General features: G+C 41.9%; 3 protein-coding genes across 6 annotated transcripts in view; 1 reads left to right on the top strand and 2 right to left on the bottom strand.

The window, feature by feature from the left end:
• Positions 1-1507: 1507 nt before the first annotated feature.
• Positions 1508-19870, bottom strand: pstpip1a (proline-serine-threonine phosphatase interacting protein 1a). Its single transcript, XM_061222539.1, has 16 exons — positions 19852-19870; positions 19655-19745; positions 15947-16047; positions 15163-15237; positions 13696-13730; positions 13423-13529; positions 12356-12418; positions 11296-11400; positions 9446-9491; positions 8428-8507; positions 8013-8111; positions 7757-7853; positions 7079-7172; positions 6429-6514; positions 6038-6153; positions 1508-4471 (listed from the first exon to the last, which is right to left on the bottom strand). Exons 2-16 carry the CDS (start codon positions 19685-19687, stop codon positions 4340-4342), a joined length of 1269 nt encoding a protein of 422 aa, XP_061078523.1. The 5' UTR covers positions 19688-19745; positions 19852-19870; the 3' UTR covers positions 1508-4339.
• Positions 19871-20367: 497 nt separating this feature from the next.
• rcn2 (reticulocalbin 2) lies at positions 20368-23919 on the bottom strand. 3 transcript variants are annotated; one of them, XR_009705014.1, is made up of 9 exons: positions 23267-23834; positions 23042-23144; positions 22832-22934; positions 22514-22710; positions 22286-22399; positions 21849-21942; positions 21547-21689; positions 21168-21290; positions 20368-20561 (listed from the first exon to the last, which is right to left on the bottom strand). XR_009705014.1 is itself a non-coding variant. In XM_061222364.1 (8 exons), exons 2-8 carry the CDS (start codon positions 23189-23191, stop codon positions 20418-20420), a joined length of 945 nt encoding a protein of 314 aa, XP_061078348.1. In that variant the 5' UTR covers positions 23192-23211; positions 23848-23919; the 3' UTR covers positions 20368-20417. The 3 variants fall into 3 exon arrangements, 2 of the variants coding, with proteins under 2 accessions (XP_061078348.1, XP_061078347.1); XM_061222364.1 differs by lacking the exons at positions 21168-21290; positions 23267-23834 and adding an exon at positions 23848-23919 and having other exon boundaries at positions 23042-23211; XM_061222363.1 differs by lacking the exon at positions 21168-21290 and having other exon boundaries at positions 23267-23833.
• A 120-nt stretch (positions 23920-24039) lies between these two features.
• Positions 24040-27250, top strand: part of scaper (S-phase cyclin A-associated protein in the ER) — a 102048-nt gene continuing 98837 nt past the window's right edge. For both annotated transcript variants that reach the window (XM_061222574.1, XM_061222573.1), the window contains exon 1: positions 24040-24336. In XM_061222574.1, the coding sequence (XP_061078558.1) occupies positions 24166-24336 (171 nt within the window). In that variant the 5' untranslated portion in view covers positions 24040-24165. The remainder of the gene's footprint in view (positions 24337-27250) is intronic.

Raw genomic sequence — 27250 nt, 5'->3', positions numbered from 1 at the left:
ACTGTCAGAGTCCAATTCAGCCCTGAATTCTGCCAACTGGAGATGTCACGCTCCCATTAACAAAAGAAAAGCTACCCTTTTCTCTTTTTTGGGGAAGGAATAATCCATATGCACTACTTAGGTCTTATTCCATACTAACCTTTAGATTCTGTAGTTTATTTCTCTCCTGTGTTTTTTGTGTGGTAAAGTGTACTTGTTAGGACAACAGATTATTGATTTTTGGATGCGTAGCTTTGTAGAATAACCTTACAATTATGTAAAAGTGAAGTGATTGTAAATAGGGAAAGTGAATTTCAATTAAAATAAATATCTAAATTGAAAATAAAGGCTCTCTTGGATGCTCCGCCTCCTACCAGCGTGTTTTTGCTATGCTCTAAAAAGGCCCATGCCTTTCGATGGTTTATGGAGCACTCTAGCTGTTCTGCCTCTAAAATGGTCCAAAACCTTTAAAGATGGAGGACTTTCAATTTGAGCATCTCCCATCTTGAGCATCTTTGAATTTGGATTATCTGCCGTATTGTGGTTGCACCATAATTATACCTGACACCAAAAATATGCTTAATCAGAAGACTCATGCTGACTTAATGCTGATTCATCTGTGGGTATAACAGACTCTTTTAGAGTACACAGACCTTTCAACATTAAATACATCTCTCTCTCTCTCTCTCTCTCTCTCTCTCACACACACACACACACACACACACTCCTTTACTGGGCCAGTGAGCACTGTGCTAGAGCAAGTCTTCCCTGCAGACAAAGCCTGCAGACTCACAAAGGCCCATTGTCTGACAGCGCTCTCATTGAACGAGTCAGGATCCGCACACTTGCTTAATATCCCTGGGTGGAAAGGGGGCTAGAGGTCACCTTTTTCCCAGGGAGAGGGGCCATAAATTTACCCTTAATTGATGTGTGTGTGTGTGTGCGCAATGTGTAATGTGTATGAGTGAGAGAGAGCGAATTGGGGGGGGCCTGAGGGAGAGAGCGCATGCATACTCAAGTGGGCGCGTGCATACTCAAGCACGTGGACATTTCACCTTGCACATTGACCCCAAAAAGCTTTGTCTTTGGTTCCTTAAGTCCATCTCTAGTCATAACATTGGTAATGAAAGTGGAGGGCAAGTTGTTTTGGAAAGAAAAACAAACTTCCTGTTTGGTTTGGTTTGGTTCATCGCTTAGTTTCTTACTAAGCAGGAAATGCTCATCCTGACTGGGTGAATTGTGTCTTTCCTCCCAAGGCTTTAAAAAAATATATATATATATATTTATTAATAAACATTCGTCATTAGTTGGCTCATTCTCCAAACTCAGCGCTTGTGCTGAAAATGCACTGTAGCTGGAGTGATGGGAAGTCTGCAAGCCCAGCCTGAGACCCAGTCCAAGGTAGGTGTGTGTGTGTGTGTGTGTGTGTGTGTGCGCGCACGCAAGGTCTTCTTAAATTAGAAAATCCAGTCCAGTCAAAACCACCTGTGGTGACAAACCCTCCCACTAAAATGATACCAATGTTCAGTTTTGATTTGGGTCTCCAAGAATGAGACATTTACATTTTTATTTGAACCACAAAAAATGTATCTATATATTAAAGCATTACTTTTTTTTTTAACTTAGACCTAGGGAGTGGAGGACAAGTAACAAAAATAGCATAGCAGCACCATCTGGTGGATGCATTAGAGTACATCGCTACATGGGTACAGTACAGATTTATTTTTACACCATTAGAAGCTGCTGGACAAAGCATCCCTCAGTTTATTTTCCAAAACAAAATTATTTTAGAAATACGTAAGTGGGAGATGGCAGTTTGAAGATTACGCAGACTGCTGAAACGGATCCTGCTGGTGCCTTCAAGGGCAGACCAGAGACGAGGAAATAAAAACCATTTGATCCTCTAAGCTGGTAAGGAATAATAACTTGGTGTCATATGAAGGTCCAATGTACTGTAAATGCAGGGACATATGAAAGGGCATATTAGAGCCTGTACTTCTCTGTACATCAGCAAGAAGCCAGCCCTCCGTACTGTGCAGTAAGGTTGAAACATTCTCAACCAAAACCTGCATAATGAGTATGAAGACGTATACACTGTGTTCCAACTTATTATGCAAATGATATTTTTCTCAGATTTTCCTAAATAGTCGATGCAAATGACAGTCAGCATAATTTTCAAGTCATCAACTGTTAGGGTATAATTCGAATGTTATTGAACAAACCTCCCAATGATAACAGTATTTTTTTCAAAAATTAAAAACTTAAAATGCACTGTTCCAAATGATTAAAGAACTGAAAATGGTCATTTGTTGAATTTGCAGCATTAGGAGGTCATATTTACCGAAATCAAAAGCTATTTCAATAAAAAACATCTTAACAGTTACATTTTAACATAGGACCCCTTATTTGACAGCAGCTTCACAATTCTTGCAGATCTTTTGCTTGAGGATGCTCCAAAGGTTCTCAATAGGGTTGAGGTCAGGGGAGGATGGGGGCCACACCATGAGTTTCTCTCCTTTTATGCCCATAGCAGCCAATGATGCAGAGGTATTCCTTGCAGCATGAGATGGTGCATTGTCATGCATGAAGATGATTTTGTTACGGAAAGCACGGTTCCTCTTTTCAGAGGTCATTTTCACACCGTCAGGGACCCTAAAGGGACCGACCAGCTCTCTCCCCATGATTCCGGCCCAAAACATGACTCCGCCACCTCCTTGCTGACGTCGCAGCCTTGTTGGGATATGGTGGCCGTCCACCAACCATCCACTACTCCATCCATCTGGACCATCCAGGGTTGCACGGCACTCATCAGTGAACAAGACTGTTCGAAAATTAGTCTTCATGTATTTCTAGGCCCACTGCAGCCGTTTCTGCTTAGGGGTGGCCGAATAGAAGGTTTATGCATAACTGCAAGCCTCTGGAAGATCCTACACCTTGATGTTTGCGGGACTCCAGAGGCACCAGCAGCTTCAAATACCTGTTTGCTGCTTTGTAATGGCATTTTAGCAGCTGCTCTATTAATCCAATGTTTTTGTCTGGCAGAAACCTTCCTCATTGTGACTTTATCTGCATAAACCCGTGTGTGCTCTGAATCAGCCACAAATCTCTTAACAGTACGATGATCACGCTTAAGTTTTCATGAAATATCTAAGGTTTTCATACCTTGTCCAACTATTTCACGCTTTTCGGCAGCAGGGAGATCCTTTTTCTTTCCCATATTGCTTGAAAATGGTGGTCTGCTTAATAATGTGGAACGTCCCCTTCTTAAGTAGTTTTTCCTTTAATTGGGCTCACCTGGCAAACTAATTATCACAGGTGTCTGATATTGATTTCAGTGATCCAAAGATCCTTGAGACACAATACCATCCATGAGTTTAATTGAAAAACAAAAAATGTAATCTTTATGACACTTAAATACAATTTGCATAATAATTTGGAACACGGTGTAGTTTGTCCCTGTGTTTGAGATTGAGAGACCGACTTACACGTGTACTTGATGGCTTATTATTTAAAATAAATAATTGCTAGCCTTTTCTGACTGAGTTGTTTTGTGTGTGGTGAGCCGTGGTGTGCTGGGGAACTGAATCGGGTGACGGACTGGCTTAGGGGGGCCAGGGCTGGATCGCAGGATGGAGGAGATTCCTGTCTGTCTCTGCTGACATCATGCATGTGCGTGAGTATGTCAGTCATGTCTGTCAACACTCCTGTTTTTCCTGGCTTCCTCCCGTATCTTACCCCCCTCTCCCACTCCTGTTTGGTCATTTTACCTGCAAATCTGCCATATTTTATATTTATATTTATGTGTGTGTTCTTGTGAATGAACAGTATATGTGCGTGTATGTGTGTTTGTGCATGTGTACGTGTGTACAGTATATGTGCATGTCTGTGTGTTTGAGCATGTATGTGTGTATGTACAGTATATGCCCATATTATCTACTGTGTAGAATTTTAATCATAGGTACATTTTAACATTGAGAGACAGAATATCAAAAATAATCCACAATAACAACATCATATAAATTTGATAAATTTATGTTTATATTGCATGTTGTTATTGTGTTGTTATTGTGGATTATTTTGTGATATTCTGTCTCTCAATGTTAAAATGTACCTATGATTAAAATTCTACACAGTTCCATTCTTTGTAAGTGGGCAAACCTGCAAAATCAGCAAGGGATCAAATAATTATTGCTCCCACTGTATGTGTGTTTGTACAGTATATGTGTATGTATGTGTGTTTGTGCACATATGTGTGTTCGTACAGTATATGTGCGTGTCTGTGTTTGTACAGCATGTGTGTGTATATGTGTTTGTGCATGTCTGCTCATGTAAAAGTGCGCACACACGTGTATGAGAGGGATCAGGCTCTTTCCAGGTACGATCCAGGGACCAGTCCCGCCTGTCCGTCCTTCCGCACGGTCCACCACCCGTCCTCGCTCTGATCCATCACCGTGACGACGTCCCCCGTGGAGATGGACAGCTCGTCTTCGTTCTGCGGGAAGCAGAGGTCAGCGTGAACACAACTTTTCCTTCCAACCTACTACTTTCATTTTAGTTTTCTGACAGCTCTATAAGTGACACCGGTTCACTCCTGTACTGGATCACAGTGAAAACTTTAGGACACACCTGCAGTCTGTGACTGTAGCTGCTGCTGATACGAATGACCAAGATACAGTATGATTGAGCTAATTAAATAATTAAGAGCAGAAGTTGCCTCAAAATGCAGAAATTGTTCGGCCCTTGCTGTGCACCCCTGGTGTAAACGCAGCTTAATAAATGGAGAAGATTATCCCATTAGCTAATTCTAGCACATTTACATTGATATGGAACCATAAAATGTTAATTAATGTGCACTGTCCCTGGTAAATTAATAAAATAAAAAATACAATAAATAAAATAATTTTTACCCCCTCTCCCCCCTTTTCTACTCAATTTGGAATGGCCAATCATGGGCACCCGGCAACACTCGTTGAAACCTCCATTGTCAATTTGGGTGCATTAGCTCTCCTAGAATGTGATGTCAGCCACCACTTCTTGCCACAAGTCAAAGGCCCAGAGCAACACAAGCACATACACTCAGTGAGCACTTTTATTAGATATTTATTAAGACTTATTTTTTAGACTTGTAGCTTCTGCTGCTGTAGCCTATCCGCAGAGTTTTGAAGCATTGTGTGTTCAGAGATGGTCTTCTGCATACCACTGTTGTAGTATGTGGTTATTCGTGTTATTGTCACCTTCCTGACAGCTTTAACCACTTCTCTCACTAACAAGGTGTTTCTGCCTGCAGAAATGCTGCTCACTGGATGTTTTTATTTTATTTAATTGAATTTTTTTATTGATTTTTTCCTTTTTTCTCCCAATTTGGTAGCCAATTGTACCCCGTCTAATTCAATTAGAGCTAGTATAGATACACCACCCACACCCCGTCCCTCGGTGGCCCAACGAGAGCGACACACCTTCTTCAAGCTGTCTCGCCACATGCTGGTAACCGTGATTCTGAGGCGCCCGAGGTGCTTTTTGTGCGGCGATCTACTAACCCTGCCAAGTCCCTCCGCCTGGAGCAGCGAGCCAATTATGCTGCCCCACGTGAGCCGGCCAAACTTTTTGGTTTTGGCAGGACCGAGAATCAAACCCCGGTCCCCGGTGTGCAACTGCAGCGAACTGCAAGTCTGCTGCATCTTAGGCTGTTGTGCCACCGCGGCCCTAATCACTGGATGTTTTTTGTTTTCCGCAGCATTCTCTGCAAACTCTAGAGACCGTTGTGTGTGATAATCCCAGGAGATCAGCAGTTTCTCAGATATTTAAACCACCCTGTCTGGCACCAACAATCATTCCACAGTGAAAGTCACTCTTGACCATGTCTGCTTGCTTGTATGCTTTTTAGTTGCTGCCCCACTATTGGCTGATTAAATATTTGCATTAACAAGCCGGTGTACAGGTCTACCTAATAAAGTGCTCAGTGAGAGTATATATATAACAAATGCATGTCACTATTAGTGTTTAGTATACTTTGCAGGAAACTGCCTGCAAAAGTCACCTTGTGTAGACTGTAACTCACTTGTGCAATGTAGTCGTATAGCGCTACATATCCATCATCCTCTAGTGCCTCAGTTCCGGATGCCCCCTGCAGGCCAGGTATGGAAGCGTACACTCTGTCTTTCTGCTCACAGGAGTCTTCAAAATGTACAAAAAATGTCAATGAAAAAAAAAAAGAAAAGAAATAACTTTAGTTCAGTAACTGGGTTAAAGCAAGGCAATCAAGAACATTGAACAATAACATATTGCAAGCTGAATATTAGAAGCATTTCAGTTGATTGCTGTTGCAGTTGTGATACTGTGCCTTATTGCTTCTAGCAGAGGACAATGTATAAATACGTGCCAACTGACAATATTTAAAATACATTAAATATGCTAGCACTGCATACAAACCATGCTATATCAGTACTGACCACTAGGTGGCGGAGTCTGTTCAGCGCAGTTGCTGATGTTCAACTTTGAGCCAGAGGAACAGGATCCTTGCAATAGATTTGAAAACCTAAAAACGGAAGCAAACGTTGAGCAGCACGAGTGTCTCGTGAAAAATGTACATTACGCAACTTCCTAGATTAATGAAGAAAAGGAAAATACTGTGTGACTCATTTTTAGATTCAACACCCATGAACGTCCAAAGCTTTCAAAACACATTTGCAACAATTACTCGGATCTGATATAGGTTTACATGCTGAAAAAGATCTCCAAATTTCCTGCTATTAATTTCAAACATGCCAGCTGGTGTAGCTCTCAGATAAATATTTTGTATTTTGAAAACTTTGAACTCCCTTGGATTCCCATCACTATCACACATGCAAGACAGAAAAACATTCAAATCTATGGGTGACTGGCTCCTACCAGAGTTGCTGGGCAATCTGTAAAACATTTATAATCTGAGGGAAAAAAAATGATTAAATAGAAAAATTAAAGAGTTTCATGGATTCTATGTGATGTTTGGGAATCTCCAATTTTATGATCTGTTTCATATCTGTTTCCCTGCTGTACGATTCTCCCCATGTTGAACCCCAAAATGGTGTCCGTCTTCCTCCAGAGAGGCAGTGGCACTGACCTTTTAATCACCGCTCCTGCGCCTCCGAATCGCATGCTGCCGTTGCTGTCTGGGAGATTATCCCCGGCGTAGTAATTCTCAAAGACGATGGGTGCTGAGAAGACCAAGATGGAGGCCAGACCCAACAGTGAACGGGCCCAGCTTGGGAAATACTGTATGCACTGTGAAACTGCCCTTTCTTTTGAAACTTGAAAATAATCTTGGAATTATGATGCCATAAAACATATAAATTTAAGATTAGTCATTATCAGTATTATACCATTACAGTCCATTATGGTAGGTGCCTATTTCATCTGAGCTTTAAGCCAGATATTTATTTCTTTGTTCCCTGAGGAGACATGTTACTACATTGTTTCAACAACACTAGGACTATTTGTCTGAACTTGCATTCCAAAGGTGATGTAAAAGTGCATTTGCAGTTTACATTACATTACATTACATTAATGGCATTTGGCAGATGCTCTTATCCAGAGCGACGTACAACAAAGTGCAAAGTGCATACCCATAACCAGGGATAAGTGCGCTGAAAGACCCTAGAGGGAAGTACAATTTCAACTGCTACCTGCACAACAAAGATAAGGACCAGGGCCTATTTGATTATCTTTTTTTTGTTTTTTAATTCAATCGTAATACCACAGTTTAGAGAGTGATCCTGGCAGACACAAAATTGCTGCATACCCGGTGGATTTAGCCCGGTCTTCTTCAGCTCGATGAAGCCGTTGATGTCTGCGGCGATGTCACACTGTTCAAGACTGCTTCTCACCTTGTCGTATAACTGCAAACGATGAAGTGTGGTTAGGCCCTGTGCGTCAAGTTTCACAGTGTCTCGATTCTTTTTAAAATCAAAGGAAGTGGAGGCGAATGAGGGGATTACTGGTGCGTAGAAACAGATATTAATAGCGGCTTATTGTAACTGAGGCAAGTCTTGACCCACCTCGTCATCTTTGACGCACTGCACGGAGAGGTGGTTGCAGTGGACCCACATGGCATTTCTTAGAATGTTGATGCGGTCTTCCTCCTGCTGCTGGAACAACTAAAACCAGGTTGTCCAGTTATTCACATGGTCATCCGGATTGGAAGACCAACAAGACCGCCCGCGGGAGAACAGGAAGTGGGGATGGTGGCTTTTTTGAGGGAGGGAGTGTAGACGTTGTGTGACAATTTCATTTTGTGTCGAGGGGGTCTTTCACATCGTGACCACATTTCTCTCACCTTGTTATACAGCTGTGTTGTCGTTGATATGCACAGAGCAGCCCTGCAGAATACGGCCTTACACTGTACAAATCTGCTTAGGGCTTGTCACCCCCATGTGGTCTGTGAAAAATGCAGAAGCGAAGCCGTGGGAATACCTCACAGGTGCTCCGGTGTGTGGTCTCCCAGTCCTCACGAACACTGTCCAATTGGTCCACACTGGACATGTAGTGCTTCTCTGCACAAACGGAAGACCAGGTTTCAGCTGGAGGACATGCATGATTTCATAGCCTGTTTGCAGCACTAAAGCAGCATCACATTCTTGTTTCAAATTCTGGTGCTAGGCAAGTAAATTGCACGACACCCAAATACGAATTGGATAAACTTGAATACTTTGAAATGAGTGGAACCCAAAAAATGTAATGAGCAGCAAAACATCATATTCATTTTTTATTTACTTGGGGTATTTTGCTATCCTCATTGAGCAACAGCTTCCTTTAAATGATGTGTCCTCCTGCAAACGATCTGACAAAAATTATATTTTAAATGAAAAGAAGAAGAAAGAACGAGACCCTGGGAGCTGCTCTGTGCACTACGAATGCTTACTAGCAAATGCACCTGGAAAGGATGTTACTTTAAAGCAGGGTAATCCCACTCCAGTGTCTGCTGGTTTTTACTGTATTTCAGCACAAATGTGATTAATTGAAGTCACTGATTTAAGTAAATGGATTTATATCGCGCCTTTATCCAAAGAGCTGTACAATTGTTGCTTCTCATTCACCCATTCACACACCAAAAGCGATTGGCTGCCATGCAAGGCCCCAACCAGTCATTGAAGGCCCCAACCAAGTCATTGAACTTGCTTCTAAGGCCTAAATTGGTTGCAAGGCCCCAACCAAGTCATTGAACTTGCTTCTAAGGCCTAAATTGGTTGCTTGCTTACTGAAAGGAAAACCTAACCCTGGTGTAAAATCCAGCTGTGTCCAGCTGGAAATTACCAGCTACCAGCTGTTTCAAGACATAGCTTGAGCTGGTCAAACCATGTTGAGTATGGAGCTGGTCTGAACTGGTCAACCAGGTACCAGCTTTTTCAAAACCTAGCTTGAGCTGTTTTTTTCAGCAGGGGAAACATGTGGCCCTCAGGACTGTTGAGGTGCGAGGCGGGGTACGGCTCACCGGCTTCGTTTGCCGTCTCTCTGCACAGCTTGGCTTTGTCCTGCGCCTAACCCAGAAACACACACAGCTGTCACTGCATGGATGTGAAAGGTGACAGCAACACAACAGATGGAGAACAAGGATAACCAAGTTCCGCTTTTTGGGACCTGAGATGGGAGAGAGTGCGTATCCACGTGCTGTCTCCCTGCGGCGTGCATTTTCACTTCCTGCTCCTCATAGCCACAAGACATCATTTAAAAGTCCATCAAGAGAACACCTGCTCACCATTCACAAAAAAGGTTGTGTTGTTATGGTTTCATTTCCAGGAAGTGGTGAATTCTGAGCACCGTGCTTACTAACTGTTGGTATGGTGTTGAGGTTCAGCTCAATTTCCCATTATAGTTCACACCATGTTTTCTTTAGAAAGTGGATTAATATGCTCAAGGGTGTTTTCCATTGGTATGTGGATATGTGGGAGGGGAGGTTAATAACCATAACCACACGTCAGGTCACAGAAGATAGTGGTTCCTAAACTGTATGTCAGGGTTCACTGGTGGGTCTTAAGGAGACATTTCACAAACAATAGGACACAGGCAAGTGTGCAAGTTGGTGTTTTTTTAAATGATTTCATCTCCACATTTTGACACACAGTGCAGTCCGTTAGTATTTGGACAATGGTGCAATTTCTTTTCTTTTGGATCTAAGCACCAGCACATTGGACTTTAAATGAAACAATTAATATGTTAAAGTACAGACTGTCATCTTTGATTCAAGAATTTACATCCATATCGGGTGATCCGTGTAGGATTTGCATCCCTTTTCACACATAGTCCCCCCCATTGTAGGGGACCAAAAGTAATTGGACAGGCTTCTCAGCTGTTTCTGATTCCTCAGGCTTATTCAAGTGCTGATGCTGACAAACAGTCATAGGCATACAGTAGGCCAAATAAAAGGCTGACCACAATAAACTGTTTGGAACATCCATTCAGAAGAAAGACAGCACTGGTGAGAGGCTGGTAGGCCAAGGAAGACCTCTACAGTTGATGCTCAAGCAATTCTCTCCATAATGAAGAAAAAACCCCAAAAACCTGTCTGACATATCTTGAAGAGGCAGGCATGGATGTCTCAGTGTCTACTCGCCACAGAATACTTCACAAACAGATCTACAGATGCTACACTGCAACATGCCAATATTACATAAAGACTGATGTTAAGTGATGGTAAGATCAAAGTGTGGAGGCTAAAAGGAACTGTCCAAGAACCAAGGCAGCCCCCTTCATCTGTGAAACATGGTGTAGTTTGGGTATGTATGGCTACCACAGATGCTGGCTCACTTGCCTTCGTTTATAATGTAGAAGCATCTTAGCATCTTCAATCAAATGCATTCAAACTCATTGGATGGTGCTTCATCCTACAGAAAGGCAATGGTCCCAAACATACACCACTGTAGTGCTCCATTTTAATGATGTTCCAAATAGGTAAGCCTTTTGTTTGTCCGATGTCTGTGTCCTATGTTTTTTTTCTTATTTCTTGGCACAACTGACTAATCAGATATAGCTGACTAGCCAACTGTCCAATTAATTTTGGTCCCATAAAATAGACCTATGTTTAAAATGGGATGTAATTCCTACATGGATCGCCCAATATAAAGTACCAAGTACCAAGTGTACCAAGCCAAAAGAACAGAAATTGTACAATTTCTCATATTCATTGTTTAATTTCAAATGAAATGTACAGAGCCAAAAGAACAGAAATTGTACCGCTGTCTAAATACTAATGGACTCCACTGTATATCAGACAACATTTCCATTGTGGGTAGGTAAAAGAGCAGGTATTCAAAAGTTCTGAACACAGTAAAAAGGGGCGTTTACCTTTTCGGTCTGTTTGGGCGTAGCTGTTGCCATGGTCCCCAGCCTCTCCACGGCTTGCTCCGCCTCATCAGCCTCTTTGCACCTCTGCTTGTAGGATCGTTTGAACTGGTGAAACACGAAAGATTGTCATTCCTGCCAATCACAGACCAGAACTAGCACTGGAGCTGTACCCATATGGCCATTTTCTATTACCGTACCATACTGGACATTAGCATATTTCATGAGGTGATTCACATGACTCACTGGGTGACTGCACAGGGCGCACCTCAGACCCCACCTCTTTCCCTTCCCTGCTGTGGAGTCTTTGCTAGCTAACAGAGCAAGTGGTTAACATTACAGGAAATGCCAGTGAGATGCAGGGTAGCAGCGTTCCACCACAGGTCGCACGCAAGGTTGGAGCAGAAAGACTTAAAAAAAGCCAATGCGGTAGAGCAACTTCCTGCGAGTTTCGTGTTTTAGTCCATTTCGAGCGTCAGCTTCATGAAACCTTGAAATAAGTTCACCTTGAAATAAATATGACCAGCACAGTATTCTCACATTCAAAATCCACACATTTATAAAAAGAAAATCACCTTTTTGCGGGTGCGATACGCTCACTATAGCACACTGCCACACACACACACACACACACGCACACACGCACATGCACACAAACACACATTGTGTCAGCATAACAAAAGCAGGCCTAGTAGAATCACTTTTGGCATAACATCTGCTGCAGTTCTGCTGTCATTCATTGTTAAACTGAAGATCCTGCGAGATGTATTGAAAGTTACAGGCCAATTTAAAGGAAACTGTGGAACTCTGGAAACTGTAAGTTAACTTTACTGGCCTAAAGATCTGTTGTGGGTGTTTATGTGGTTGTGAGTGGTTCTTTTTGTGTGTCTGTGTGCACGCGCATGGTTGTTTTGGTGATTGGGTGTGCGATTGGGTTCTTCAGCCCCCCTCTTTCCTGTTCCTCTGAAGAGAGCTGCCCATTTTCACACTTTTCTCTTTTCTTTTTTGCAGTTATTTCCTGCAAAAAAGCACATTTATCGCATTTTGCAATTAAAAGTCTCACCTCCATTGTCTTCTTATATGACGACACCTTCAATTTCTGAACTTTCTCTAGGATTCCTTCAAACTGGCACAGGAAAAAACAAAAAACAAAAAAACATGAAGAATGCAACAATGTGCAAACCACTTTGAGTCACATAGCTGCATTTTAAATAAAGCTACACGGTTTTCAAAAACATAAAGTAAATAAAGGTGGGACGTGAATTTTTTAAAGGGCCTCTTCTAACACAGCATTAATATACAAACATTATGATGTTAGCTTTCAGATAGCCTTTTATGAGCAGGTTGTATTAGAATCACCACCATGATTAGCCTTATATATACCATAGACTGTAATGGCACTTATATAGTTGTATAGATACTGTTGTTCTTTGTATTAGCTATTGTATTGTTGTACTCGGGGTATTCTAGCTGCCAACTGTGGTATGCTAGTTTGGAAGCTGATGTATTCTTCAAGGGTTCCGATTGTATCTGTATGGTCACACTAGGACTCGGAACTGTACTGTACTGTCCTCTCTTCGCACTTGTACTTGTGTTTGATCTGCACTTTGCTGTATGTCGCTCTGGATAAGAGCGTCTGCTAAATGCCTTGTAATGTAATGTAATGTTAATGTGATTTGAGTGAAGCGAGAGGAATCCGTTCTGCTCTGACACATGAGCAGGACACAGGAAGAGCTCCAGATTTTGAAAGTCCATAATCTTTGTAGGCCTGTTCCCCCACTGTGACACCCTCCAGCACTCTGAAACCACAGAGGTCAGTCCTGGAAGGACAGCCCAAGCAGGTGCAGCTTCAGTGCTGAGCTGTGCAGACTGTGTCTTAAAGGGGTACGCTTCGTACGCAGCCGGGGCAGACAGACCCCGGCTGACCAGAAGAGTTTCTCTTGCATCACAAAGCAGGGGAGTGACATGCCTCCCTCCCTCTGTACTTTTCTAGGCAGCACTACAGGTTGTTGCATGTCCCTCCTGCAGGACCGCGGACAACATTCAGAAATGGCACAGCCAGTGTTCGATTCGGTCTTTAGCAGGGTATTTTTAAAGGTATTTTTCTATGAAACACCATCAAATACCCACCTTCTTTCTCTGTTCCTTATGTCGTTCTCGGAACTCTTCCATCCTCTGCAGTTCCTCCTTCAGCATCCCGGACAGCTGGATGTGCAAATGGCCAATGCTCTCTATCTCTAGAATGACATGTTCACACTTTAGATCCTTATTGTATATCCTATATTGTTATATATGCACTCCATGTTGGATCTTGTTTCATCCATGTATAGAAGATCCATGTGTAGGGCATGTATAACAATACAAAGATACAAAAGTAACAGAGCTGGTGGTATTCCAACTTACCGGCCTTGAGTTGGTCGAATGATGCTCTCAACGTACTGTTGAGAAAAGAAAGGGAAGTCATGCCAAGGAACCGAGCAGCTGGACAATCATTGTGTTGAGGGAACTGTCCTATGATTCAGTATATACACAGAGCTATTCAAACAGGATGTTTTGTTGATGATTTCTAATTGGATATTTTGTATCATGTTTTCAGGGCGGCACGGATGGTGCAGTGGGTAGCACTGCCGCCTCACAGCAAGGAGGTCCTGGGTTTGAATCCCCGTCGGGGCCTCTCTGTGCGGAGTTTGCATGTTCTCCCCGTGTCTGCGTGGGTTAGGCTGATTGGAGAGTCTAAATTGCCCATAGGTATGAGTGTATGAGTGAATGGTGTGTGTGTGCCCTGCGATGGACTGGCGACCTGTCCAGGGTGTACTCCTGCCTTTCGCCCAATGTATGCTGGGATAGGCTCCTGTGACCCTGTTCAGGATAAGCGGGTTCAGATAATGGATGGATGGATGGATGGTATCATGTTTTCACCCATGTTTATTTTGTAGTTTGCCCAATGTAAGGTGACCTTGAGTGTCTAGAAAGGTGCCACTTCAAATAAAATGTATTATTATTATTATTTAATTCACTACTGGATTTATCTAGCTCTCAACAACCAACCACGCTTGCTAAACTAATACCATAGTTTCAACAGAACTGGGGGAGAATTTGATGAGATACTGAGTCATTGGCACTACTCCCTGCAAACAACATGTCATCACACATCACATGTCCAATTATGCAAGGCAAGGCAAACCCAAATATCTTCATTGAAACTGGCCTCATTGGAATTTTTAACAGAAAAAACGTTTAAAAGAATTTTTTTATCCACTCTATGTAGTGCAAGAAATGCGCTGAGAGAATAATTATGGTCATTTTAGTTACATTGTCATTCATACTGACTAAGAATACAATAATCCACACCTTAATTCAGGCTAATTATTCACTGCATCAAAGTGGGTGTATTTAGTGGAACAGAAAGTTCATTTTCACTCTGGTAGAAGGCACGTTTTAACAGTGTTTGACGAGTGGCCACAGTTTCAACTTATGTGTCATTGGTTTCTTTGTGTTTCTGCCAGAGCCGGTATTTTGAAATACATACTGTATTTCTGTTTATTATGTAAAAACTTAAAATGTTAAGCGTATTATTTATATTTCATATACAAAACATTGGACAGTTCACCATTTACATATGAAAACATGTTTGACATTGCTCAAGCAAACGTTAAAACTTGTTCACACCTATTGCTGTACTGTTGAGTGGGAAAGACATGCAGCTATTAATTTGAATAAGCAGTGCTGCCTCCATTTTTCCATTTCCTGGTCGATTGAAAATTGGTCGGTGTGTGTTCCTGTCTGTATGCGCTTATGTTTGTGCGAGTGCAGGGGCGTGCATTCATGCATGTATGTGTGTGTGTGTGTGTGTGTGTGTGTGTATCTTACCAGATCTCTGTCTGACCTCCTGCCTTCCGCGCTATAGTCAGCAGGTCCTTGCCATAGCGCTCCTCTGCTTGAGCCCTGTGTAGGACACACACACACACACACACACACACACACACTTTCTCAACTGGCTCCTTTGACACAATGCTCTAGCCATGAGTGCAAAGCTCTAGCGGTATGTGGAGACAAAACAGAACTAGTGGGGACTGCAAGGACACTGGTCTTTATATGACATTAATGTTGGCACTATGTCATATAATTCATGTAATTACATGTTACATCACATTACATTGCATTCATTCGGGATAAGAAGCTCTTATTCAGAGTGATGAAGGTCAATAGGTTATGTATCCACAAAGGCCCCGAGAAATGACAAAGAAGTGTCGGAAATTTACAGAATTAACAAACTCTCCAGGGCATGGTAAGTCAAAGGTCTTTTCTCAGCGGCAGTTTCACTTTAACAGTGTAGCATCTCAGCACCTACGTGCATTTCACAATACGTCCCACTAATTACAGCAAATGGATCTGGCTACTTTAGGCAATTTTGCAGATAACAAAGCGACAGATCTCTTGTCATTCAAAATGGCAATCGCAATTTCATTCTCTGTGGTCGGGAACTCTTAGGGAAGGAGTGAGCTTCTGAAGGTGTGAAACTCTTTGACAATCAACAGGCTTGTTGTTAATGGTGCAACCGGGGGATGATGAAAGTTAGCGTAAGTCCTGGGCCTCGCCCGTTTGTAGCCTGTAGGCTGTGTGTGTGTCTGTGTAATCTCCTGGTGGACTGTACCTCATCTTCAGGAGATCCTCAAAATCCCTGCAGGCACGTCGGCCATCTTTCAACCTCTGAGTCAGGGCCTCGTAGCCGGGATAGCTTGTGAAATCTTCGCTCTGTTGGAGGGACGGATCAGCAGACCCACGTTTAACAATCACCCATTAATGGGCCACCTAAAAATGGGACTTCCCCCTGAAAATGGACCCAAACCCACGGTGCTATTTATGGCCCTTAAACGCAAATGAAATGCAAAATTGGAAGAGAAGGGGGTATCAAGTGAGATTCCGGTTCTGTGAAACACTTAGCCCTGAAATGCCCCAGACTGCCTAGGCTGCCTGTTCTTTCAGGGGCAGGTTACATCAGGAAATTGGTCAAGGGCTATGTCCAAAACAGACCGCCAACTACACATGTACTTAAAATATGCATGGTCTACTAAACATACCACCTACTTAATTTAGTATGTGATGTGTCTCTCAATGTAGTGTACTTAAAATCCTAGATTATATGCTTATTTCACGTGTATTCACAGTTTTCAGAAAGTAACTCTGCAGTAACTCTAGCTATGACAAGCTGGAAATACCAGCTACCAGCCGTTTGAAAACATAGCTTAAGCTGGTCAAACCATGTTGAGTATGGAGCTGGTCTAACTGGCCAACCAGCTACCCGCTGTTTTAAAGCCTAGCTTGAGCAGTTTTTTGTTCAGCAGGGAAACCATACTTTTTTGGAAGTCCCAAAGAGAAGGAGGCAGAGCCATTTTTAGGTCCGATCACAGTCAAATAGATCATAGAGGATAGGCGGGGGCTTACGACACTTCCACCATGCAGTTGGAAAATTGTATGAAAGATATGATTTGCAGTATACAATGCATACATTGAGGATACAGTAGTTTTGGGCGTGTATACATGTATATCCAGAGATTATAAGTACAGTACTTTTTGCATACTTTACAACTTTCTCATCTGGTCTACTCAATTTAAGTATGCAATAGCAGACAATAAGCCATTTCTGACACATCCTAGTTGACCACAGACCACACCCAGACCTGGGCTGTAATCACTTGGCAGGATTGCAGCAAACACTTCACTGAGAGTCAAATGGGAGCTCCAGAGATTGAGAATTTGATGGATGAGCTGTCAACTCCCTATAGCCTCTTCTTTACAATATTCTGGGGCATTTTGCAGGCTGAATGCAGCCCAATAATGCATAGCTATGCTTGCTGGCTCATGTCACTGATCCTCCAATAGACTGCCAGCAAATCTTCCCCTGGGGACCTCAATTATTCTACAAAAAACTGTTTTAGAATGACAGGAAGTGACACGATTTCCTATTTCTGTATTTGTGGAACAAAGATTGAACAAGCTTTGGCTGAGACATCTGGACTTGCTGCTGTAAAAATTCTGCTGGTCAAGCTGGAATTAAGCCGTCTAGTCTCGGAATTAAGCTGGTTTGACCAGCTCAAGCCATGTTTTGAAGCAGCTGGTAAATGGTCATTTCAAGATGGTCATAGCTGGACTTCCCCCCATTGGGGGAAGGTGTTCGTTGGCAGGCTCTTCTCTGCCTCAGTGCAGGCCCCTGTGACTGACTGCACAGCTCAGCCCGTGGACTTTGGAGTGCAAAGACGCCGTAGCCGGCTGCAGGCTTTGCAGTGGGTCAGTGGCCCTGAAGGTACCAACAACACTGCAATGATCAGATGGGCTTTTAGCCTAATTTGGCTTCCAAATGAGATTAAAAATGGGGGGGGGGGGGATTAACAATTGTTCTTAAAGAACAAAGGAGGGAAAATTGGCCCAAAGAGAGCAATGTTCAAAACTTCAGAGAGATCACAGTTCAGTCACAAACCCTTGCCACTAAATCAAAATGCTATTAAAAACATGTGCTATTATTGCACATAATAATCTATTTATTCAGAATCAGTTGCAGTATTTCGTCTTGCGGACGCAGTATCAAGTACTAATAATATACTAATACCATGTGACAAGATGTGTTGTGGTGCAGCTCTGCTGTCGGGTTGTTCACAAGGCACTGAAAGGAGCATTTTATCCTAATTTACCTATTCAAATATTTATTGCTGTACTGCAGAAATATTATTCAAGGTAAATTACATGAGCAAATTTACAAAAGTTACTTCCTGATCAGTGAGGTGAAACTGCACTGAAATATGAATGTCCCACAGTGCATTTATTTCCCTCCTGCTCACAACCAAACAAAAACCAAACTGTCATCTGGTGATTTCCAGCAATGGGAAAAATAATAATAAAAATGGATAACTTGTCCAAAATGTTAAAACATTGAACTCCTTAATACATCAAAGATAACAAGTGTAACACATGTAATGAAATTCTATATCGAACTTTGGCTCTCTGAACTTTCCGATATCTACCAAAGTCTACTTCTTTGAGCAAGCCTTGTGGTTCTGAGGAACATGGATACATGATCTTGTTGTAATGTAATGTAATGTAATGTAATGTTAATGGTTGGAAGGTGTATCTAATATACCTGTAGTTAGCCCGAATGAAGGAAAAGATCAAAGTTAACTGGCAAATGCGTGTTGTACCGTTTTCCGCATTGTACATCAACTAATTCTAATTCTAATATATTTGGTAAGCGGTCTTTGAAATCTTCTTAAAATATGTTATTTCCACAGTAATAAAATGAAACATGAAACAATATTTGTTGACATCAATCTACCATAACTGTAATATTAAATAATGATTAAACTGTGCATCCTTAAACTAGGCGCCTTCATCACTTGTCTTGGGAGATGTATCAGGAAACAAGGTTATACATTAAAATGAATTAATGTTGTTGATTATAGAAATGATTTCAAACTGAAATGTCAACAAGGCAAGAGGGCTATGCGGAAAATTATTAAAGGTAAATTTTGTACTGACAGAAGGAAATATTATTTTCCCTACACAGAGAGCTGTTAGTACATGCAATAGCATACCAGGACTCAGATAGAACATCTTTGGATTGTTCAAGACCAGGCATGACAGTGCAATGGTCTATGATCTATTGGCAAAGTGTTGAGCCTAGGGAGAATGCCCTGCACTTGTACTGAAACTCACTAAAATCAGTTAGATTATTTAAGTGAACACTACTGTTGTTGGATTCAAAAATACGTTACAAAACGTTAACGAATTTGCAGATTCCCCACATTCTAGTAATATTCATAGTAAGAGATAAGGTCTTACCAATTATACAGTGTACAGTGTGTACCTTCAGCTCTGTGTCTAACAGTAGCACCCATTCAAAAGCGTGATGTTTACCGTAAGTGGAAACGTGTGAAAATGTACCGTAAGTGAAAATTAACGTTCGATGCTTGCCATATTTGCAGTCTGCAGACCGTATTATTTTTGGCAGTTTCACAGATGAAGCTTCCGCTCAGAAGACATGACAGGAGACAGCTATCTATTAATGGCATTCAAAATTCATCACTTTTAAAAATGATTTTGTTAATCTGTTCTCAAACCAAGTGATGTAGGCATAGTTAAAAGACATGGCCTAGAGGCCTATATTGCATTGGACGATGGAGATCCTCAAAACTTGGGAGATCTCGGTGAGTATTTCAATTTAGCCAAAATTAAAGTATGATAGATTCATTCAATCTGTCATAAATACTGTACAGAAAAGTACTTCTTTACTATACTGAGTCCTGCAATGCCAGTTAATGCCTCAACCTCGGTGGGCTACATGCGGTAAAAAGGTAGTTCGCCTACTTACCCAAAAAGCATCTTTGAACTGCAAAGATGTCATTCCGACGAATAAATCCGTGTTCTAATCCAGTATTTTGGGAATAAATACGTAAATAAATCTGTAAACAAAATCTCCAGATTTTTAAATGCGAAACAGAGCATAAAGTGACAAATAACGTGCGGAAAAAGAAACGCACAAGGAAGAAAGCACTAACGTTAACTTACTGAAAATTCGCTCACTGACAGCACGGTAGTGTGAAATGAGGAAGCACTGGCAGTTGATGTCAGTCAGACCACAACCTGCCTTTTTTTTCTTTTATTTTTTCTGATAGACAATTGCTTTCTTCTAGATAAAGATTTCATCTACAAGTAAATCTGTAATGAGTTTTGGAAAGATGATTAAGGAATTAGCTGATGAAGCTGAAAATTCTTTAAAATAGTTCATGAAAATATTTTGAAATTGCTTCCAGCTGCTGTTATCCTACTTGGTGAAAGACATACTGGTTCAAAGTCATTTTTGACCTTCAATAGGACTGTCAGCCGCTCAAGAAACACGGAGCCCCTCCTAAAAAGCAGTACAGTAGTGTTGACTAATGCCGACACATTCATTTTAATATCTGTGCCATTTGCATGGAACATGGATTATTAGGACACCGATACTAAATTCGAGGAAGCGTGCTCTTTAAACTTTTATGTTCGTCCCGTTCCCCCAGAGAATTTTAAACAAACACAACTGACAACTTGTAGTGGTAAAATCATTTATATTGATTTGTTTAAAAAGTTACTAAACATTACAATTCATCATGTGTGGTCTGGAGTTGCCGTCCATAGTCAGTTACTTCACTACTCATGAAAAGCTGCATATTTCTCAGTATCTCAGCCTCTGAGAGCCTGCCATCTTCATTTTGGTCCATTTCCTTGATCAAGTGGATTGCCTGTTAAAATGTTTTTTAAAAAAAAACCATGTTAATCTCCAGTCAAAATGGTCAAAGCAAGCTGTTGGTTATGGGTATGCACTTTGCACTTTTTTGTACGTCACTCCGGATAAGAGCGTCTGCCAAATGCCATTAATGTAATGTAATGTACTTATCTACAAGTGGTGCTGTTTTTCAGAATGGCCTTGAAAAGTAACTTCTGACAAATATAAAATGTCAATGTAGAGTTCAGTAAATGAACATAAATGCACTTGTGCATTTTACGAGAAGACATAACAGCTGATGTTGTCATAATAACTATGTACTGTACTGCAAATGCCTCCCGTCAACCAGAATACCTTCAAACAGCAGGTAACAATTATGGATTGATACGTTTCATGGAATCCTATATTGACATCCATTCAAATATGGTGTGCCCACAGTGCCAATGGAAATGTTTGTGACAATAACTGCATACATGCAGGCAAATGTTCCTGCAGACTGTCCAACTTGTCTCTATAAATACAATTCAGAAATTTGACACTCAGTGGTGAATGTACTATTCTATCATCTTTGAAGAGCCAACAGAAAGCTTTGCCAATGTGGCACAACAGGCAGAGATCAGACCTTGTATTCAGAATGTCGCAGGTCTGAATCCCAGCTTGACAACAGCTGCTGTACCCTTGAGCAAGGGACTTCACTTCAGTGGTGAAGTATCCAGTCAAAACAATGAACAGGAACTAAGCAGTGCTTCAAATGGGAAGAAATAAGCGCAGAAGCTGCAATGACCAGATGAAAAGGGAATAAAACTGCACATGATGGGGTTGGACATTGGAATTGTTGACCAGGGTTTGGGGTGGGGGCAGTCTGGGAGAGATTGTGATTGTGGATTGAGAGGCAGTAATTTCTGCCAAATTGTCTGAAACTACATTTCTGACAACAACATTTCACTATTGACGCCAGATGAGATGCTTGGACGTGGTTCATGTTGATTGACAGTATTCACCTCCTCTCTAGCAGAAGTGTAACTGTTTGGAGCCACCCAGCGGAGCTGCTCATCCCGGTTCAGTTGACCGTCTTTGTCCTGGTCATACAGTTGCTGGAATCTAATGGTTTCCTCGATCTCCCACTGTGATGGCGTGTCTTCAGCTATGATGGAACGCAGACAGAGGCATGGCATTGCTCATTTAGCACAGAGCAGAACAGTCAGTCTATTATACCCATGCCACTGTATTACCATCAAGGATGGCCCTCATCATAACTGAAATTCAGAGCACCTGGAGGAAATCTGTAATACGTTGTACTCACCATTGGGCCGAATGTCTCCAAGAAATTCCTTGAGGCTGATCAACCCATCGTTGTCCTTGTCAAATTCATTCAAGACATCTTCAATGGTGAAATCCTAGGTGTGACAAAGACGGATCAGAGGATTTATCATCTACAGCCCGGAATATAACCTTCTGCCACCACATTCCTTCTCTTAACAAAACACAAAGCTAGATTCCATGTATACACAGAGAAGACATGCTTCCATTAGCTGGAAACACCAATATGAGATCACAATAATGATGCATCAATCACTTTGCATATAGAACCTAATCTGGTACACCCAGCTAACACAGACCGTTCTCACAATGTTAATGGAATGTTTTGTCAATGTTATAACTTTGCTGCTACATGGTAGCAACATTGTGAGAATGTTTTGTTAGCTGGGACCACCATGAGTGCTTTGTGATGCAACTTACAGCCATTTCATCCACTTCAGATGGATGTGTAAATGCTAAAAATTCCCTTAGATTCAGGCCCGGGATACCGTCTCCGTCAGCAAAATCAAAGCGCCTCTTTTCCTTTAAATGCAGCTGGAAAGGCAGGAAACAAAAAACGGAAATAAAATAGGAATGTCCCACACTCAACACATTGGCTGTTAATTAATCATTAATTAGTTGGACTCAGCTCATCTAGTGGGAACATACAAGTCGGACAGATTCTTCTTCTGGGTCCTCAAGAACTGTGTTGTTGTCCAAGTCAATGCTGTGCCCGTGTACAACAGTGTTATACTCGTCCCACGATACCACGCCATCTTTATTTGTGTCAAATTCAGGGAACCTTTCCCCTGCATCTTCCAGTGCGTATTGCCTGTAAACCTGCTGTATCCAGAGTGTGATCTCCTCTGTGAATGGAATAGGATTATTAGTAATGTTAATATTTTCTCAAAGCTGTTCATATTGGTCTAAAACACATAGCCTACAAAGGCACACATTCTGAAATTACACAGATAATCCATGCTTGACCTGCTGACAAAAGTTTGTCTGCATCCATATCAATCTTCTTCACAATTTCCACCATCCTCCTCCTCTGTTCATCTGGACTGAGCTTCTTAACCTCATCGTCCCCCTATAAACAAACAATCAACAATTCGAGTGGAGATGTGACCTGATGCAAATACAAACGGTTATGGGAAATAATCTGCAAGTCAATAACATGTATGGTTTTAAAAATACCCGATTTCCAAGAAGTACATTGACATCATGTTCTGGATTGTGCTGTTCACCCAAGAAATGGTCTTCATGAAAGGCCTTGTGATTGTTTTCCGCAGAGCCCCAACTCAATGCAAACAAAGCAAAAGTCACAGTGGTATACTTCATATTCATGAACTTCTGGACACAAGAACCTGAATAAATTAAGATAAATTAAGGTAAGACATTAAATCAATCGTTTGTGCTTACGTCACTGGGGATGCTATGTAGCTGTAGTGATATTCCGCATCGTCAATATTCAAGGCAATGCTGCCACTCTGAGAACTCCAGTCGTAATTACACATTCACAATCTCAAAAGCGAAATGACACCACATTACCTAACTTCACTAAAATCACCAATTTAGCTCATAAGAACCTGCACCATGACTTGTTGGAACAGATTGAATCACGGAAGTTGGCGAGCTAACGTTAGTTACCATAGATTAGCAATGTAGCAATATGGTGATGCATGGGAATCTCTTACTTACTCTTACTGGGTAGCTAGTTATTACATATTTAATAAACTTCAAAACTGGAGTTAATATGAGGCATATAATTTACATATCGTGTTTAATGCCATAGCTACATTAGCTACGGGTTTCATTTTTCAAGGCAAAAACCAGCGAATGGTAATACTTTAATTCACAAACTACCACATGTAATTAGCTATAAATACGTTTAGTTAGCTAACCTTATGCGTACACCGTGACTCAAGCTAGATAGCTAGCTAACGTATAACTTATGCATTAGCTAGCTACGTTTGTGTTAAAAACAACAAGAGTAGACCTACCAAACAGTTTTGTCCCGCTCTGGTTACTTGGTTGCCATGGCTCAAACTGTAACACATATTTTGACCCCAGCTCTGTCCAATAATATTGACCGTAGCGTTTTTTGTTTCCGCCTTTTAAGCAAATACAGCAAGACTATTGGTGAATAGTGCGTTCATCGTCGTCGTCACTCGACTCTTCCTGCCACAAGCTAGGTTGCTCTTCTGCTGTCAGTTGTTGACTGGTGTCGTTTCTAGCAACACCTGAATCCACGTTAGTTAAATTGATGTTGATTAAACATTTTATTACCAAAAAACGGAGAATTACAAGGAGTCTTGCCAATGTCAAAAGACAGCCGTCACGATGGCCGACGGCGTGGCGCTGGTCAGCACCGACTGGGGCCAAGAATGGGCCAAGGCGCTGACGGGAGGGAGAGATCTGGGAGCAACAGTTCTGGGTCATCGCATGGAGGTGGCAAAGGCAGGAATACACCCATAAACCTTACCTTAAAGGTAGCCAACTAGCTAAGTTATATGTGCTGTCATAATTGCAACCATGCAGTGGGAAGAAAGCTAGTGAACATATCTTGCTAGCAAGTTAGTTGCAGCTTAGCTCATCTGCATTCGGCTAGCTAGCTAGCTACGTGACTTGCCTTTAGGTCTCGTCTTTTAGCTATAGCCAGTGCTAGCTAGACAACGGGTTTTCCTGTCTTAGCCAAATAAGATAAATCTAGGTTAGGCTAATAGCGTGCTTAATACGATCACATTTCAACGTTTTTTGTTGTTTCACCTGCCAATGTTCCAGTTTAGATTTTTTTTTTGTTCTGCAGCTAACGTTCATTGCTACCTAACTTACTGTATAGCCCTTCAGATCATCCCATGAGTGAATTAATTAACGTAGCTAGCTCTAGCTGACTGTCATTGTGTCTCACATTACCTCACTAAGTAACTTATTTCTATTGTTATTTATTTGCTTACTAGCTAGTCTATGCACGTTTTATATCGCTATTTTAAATTAGGTATTAGAGTATTTGATGCGGTGATAATTGGCTAGGGCAAGGCCGGGATGCGCTTGCAAACACTGGTAACCTTAAGTTAAACATGTTGTATGATCAAATCAAAAAATAAAATCATTAGTTACTTCTGGATTTGATCTCCACTAACGTTATTTGGAAAAAGTTATATCGCAAGTAATACAATGAGTAATACAATTACCTTTGCAGGTAACTGTAGAAATGAGGCAGTAATTCGATACAATATTCCTGGTATAAAATCCAGCTATGACCAGCTTGAAGTTGCCAGCTACCAGCGGTTTCAAAACATAGTTTGAGCTGGTCAAACCATGTTGAGTATCGAGTTGGTCTGAACCGGTCAACCAGCTGCCAGCTGAGCTGTTTTTTTTTTCAACAGGGATGGATTTTTCCACCTGCTGCGTGGTAAAATGTTAGAATACTGTACCCTGTTACGAGTCGTTCACTGGAAATGTACAGGACATGCATAGCCCTCTTGTTCCTTAGAGAATTTTGCACAGCAAATCAAGCTGTTATCATAGTAATGATTCCCAGGATGATTGTCCTTTTTCCACTTGACTCGTTCTGGTAAACCTTGCCTATACCACTGGGTGGGCTGTGATCTTGTCAGCAGTGGCAATGTACATGTAAATTGTAGTATTTGCGCTGCTGCACCTAATTTTAGCTTGACTTGCTGAAGGGCAAAAACATGCACACACAATGCAAATATTGGTATTATACATTTAAATTCCACAAAGACACAAAACTGCAAATGAAGCAACAAAGGTATCGGTGCTTAAAACATCAAATAGAAAGTGTATTTTTATCAGCATGCATTCCTTGCCGTGTTTTTGAAAACTTGCCAGAAATGGTCATTCATTTATTTTCTGTCTGGTCGTGGCTGGCATTGTTGAAATAAATAGGCTCAAAATGAATGTTGGAGTGGTAGAATGGTCTAGCCTTTTACACAGAAATAATAATGCATCGAAGTGTAACATTCTGAGCTACATCTGAGCTACACCTGTTGTGATGAAAAGAGTACGGTGTATGGTTGAGATTGGTGACCTTGCCAGAGAGTTGAATAAATCAACTTTTTTTTTTTTGAGCCAAAAACGGCTTCTGCAAGTTTCTTTAGTGTGTATTAGTCATTGTTCTTGGCACCTTCTGAGTGGGTGAAAGTATCGCCTAATCTCTCAGGCGAGCTGTGGAAAGGATTTCCATTTATAATCATATTAGTGACTTTTGTGTACTAATAAACCCTTGGCACGCAAGCAGTGAAACCTTTCTCAGATCAACACTCAGCTGTCAATCACACAGCATTTTATCTCCTCTGAAAAGAAGTAAACAACTCATTGTTGCTTTTTGCCATGTTGATGATGTCACTGACACAGCTCCCCTGCCATCTCATTGGTTTATAGGGATAGTTATAGCTTCTCTGTTCTCATGTAGCTCTGTAGTTACCCTGTTGCAGTCTTACCCCTGTTGACCCCCATTGCCCATATGAATAAACATTAGCCTATGCATATGTAAAACATTCTGCCATGTTCTGCTGTCGCTGGTCTCCAGAGGTCTTTAGCCTACTTGCTTGCTGGCAGCGTTGCCGCTGTAACATGAAACCTATTTGTTAGTTCAATTTGTCAGTTCTGATTACATGAATTCTGATTTCCCGTGATGAATGGATGTAGGCTAGAATGATCTGGAACAGTGGTGCACATATTCCGGTACAGTATTTGGGTGTGCCGCCGTCAGGCGCCAAGGGAAGAGAGAATGGATGTAATTGTGTTTTGGTGCTTGCGGGTAGACATGGCTGTTCTCAGGTAACCGGGATGAAAATACCCTCAGGTCGTTCTGAGCGTATCGCTGGAGGACACGTGTCATCGCCTATTGTGTGTTAGTGTTTGATGTACAGTGCGCAGGGACAAAGGCAGCCTTGTTTGGGCATGGCGCTTTGGCGCTGCTGAAATGATAGGAGCGGAAGAGAGAGGCTAGCAGTCGGTCCAGAGCCCGCTGTGCCTCCTCTGTAGATGGGGTGCTTTACCCTTCCCCCCCCCCCCCCTCGGCTGGTTCCCTCCAACCGCAGACCTGGCAGACGCGGCGTGGCCCGCTGGGGTCAGTGCAGAGGAGTCGGCATATTCCGAGCTGCCCATGCCCACGTTTTCTCTTTTCAGGGGCAGTGCTGGAGTGAGCTGGTGCTTTGGCCGTGCTGGCTGGCGGTGTGAACTTCAGAGCGAGCAACCGGGAAGAGCTGAGAGAGAGTGAGAGAGAAAGGGGGGGCAGAGAGAGAGCGAGAGAGAGCGAGAGAGAGCGAGCGAGAGAGAGAGAGAGCGAGAGAGAGAGAGAGAGAGAGAGAGAGAGAGAGAGAGAGAGCGAGAGAGAGAGAGAGAGAGAGAGAGTGAGGGGGAGAGCGAAGAGGAGTG

The sequence above is a fragment of the Conger conger genome, chromosome 15 (assembly GCF_963514075.1).
Source record: "Conger conger chromosome 15, fConCon1.1, whole genome shotgun sequence".
NCBI lineage: Eukaryota > Metazoa > Chordata > Actinopteri > Anguilliformes > Congridae > Conger > Conger conger.
The sequence above is the reverse complement of the archived record's forward strand: the minus strand, read 5'-3'. Positions and strand labels throughout refer to the sequence as shown.

Excerpts from the sequence above, each read along its gene's own strand:
- pstpip1a (XM_061222539.1), bottom strand. The coding sequence starts at position 19,687 with ATGACATCTTTGCAGTTCAAAGATGCTTTTTGG. Across the intron at positions 15,238-15,946 it reads GAGGATCTCCTGAAGATGAG|GGCTCAAGCAGAGGAGCGCT; the intron begins GTACAGTCCACC and ends TGTCCTACACAG. Across the intron at positions 11,401-12,355 it reads CATATAAGAAGACAATGGAG|TTCAAACGATCCTACAAGCA; the intron begins GTGAGACTTTTA and ends GTGTTTCACCAG.
- rcn2 (XM_061222363.1), bottom strand. The coding sequence starts at position 23,361 with ATGTGTAATTACGACTGGAGTTCTCAGAGTGGCAGCATTGCCTTGAAT. Across the intron at positions 23,145-23,266 it reads TACATAGCATCCCCAGTGAC|TTGGGGCTCTGCGGAAAACA; the intron begins GTAAGCACAAAC and ends GTTTGCATTGAG. Across the intron at positions 22,400-22,513 it reads AAGAAGAATCTGTCCGACTT|CTGCATTTAAAGGAAAAGAG; the intron begins GTATGTTCCCAC and ends CTGCCTTTCCAG.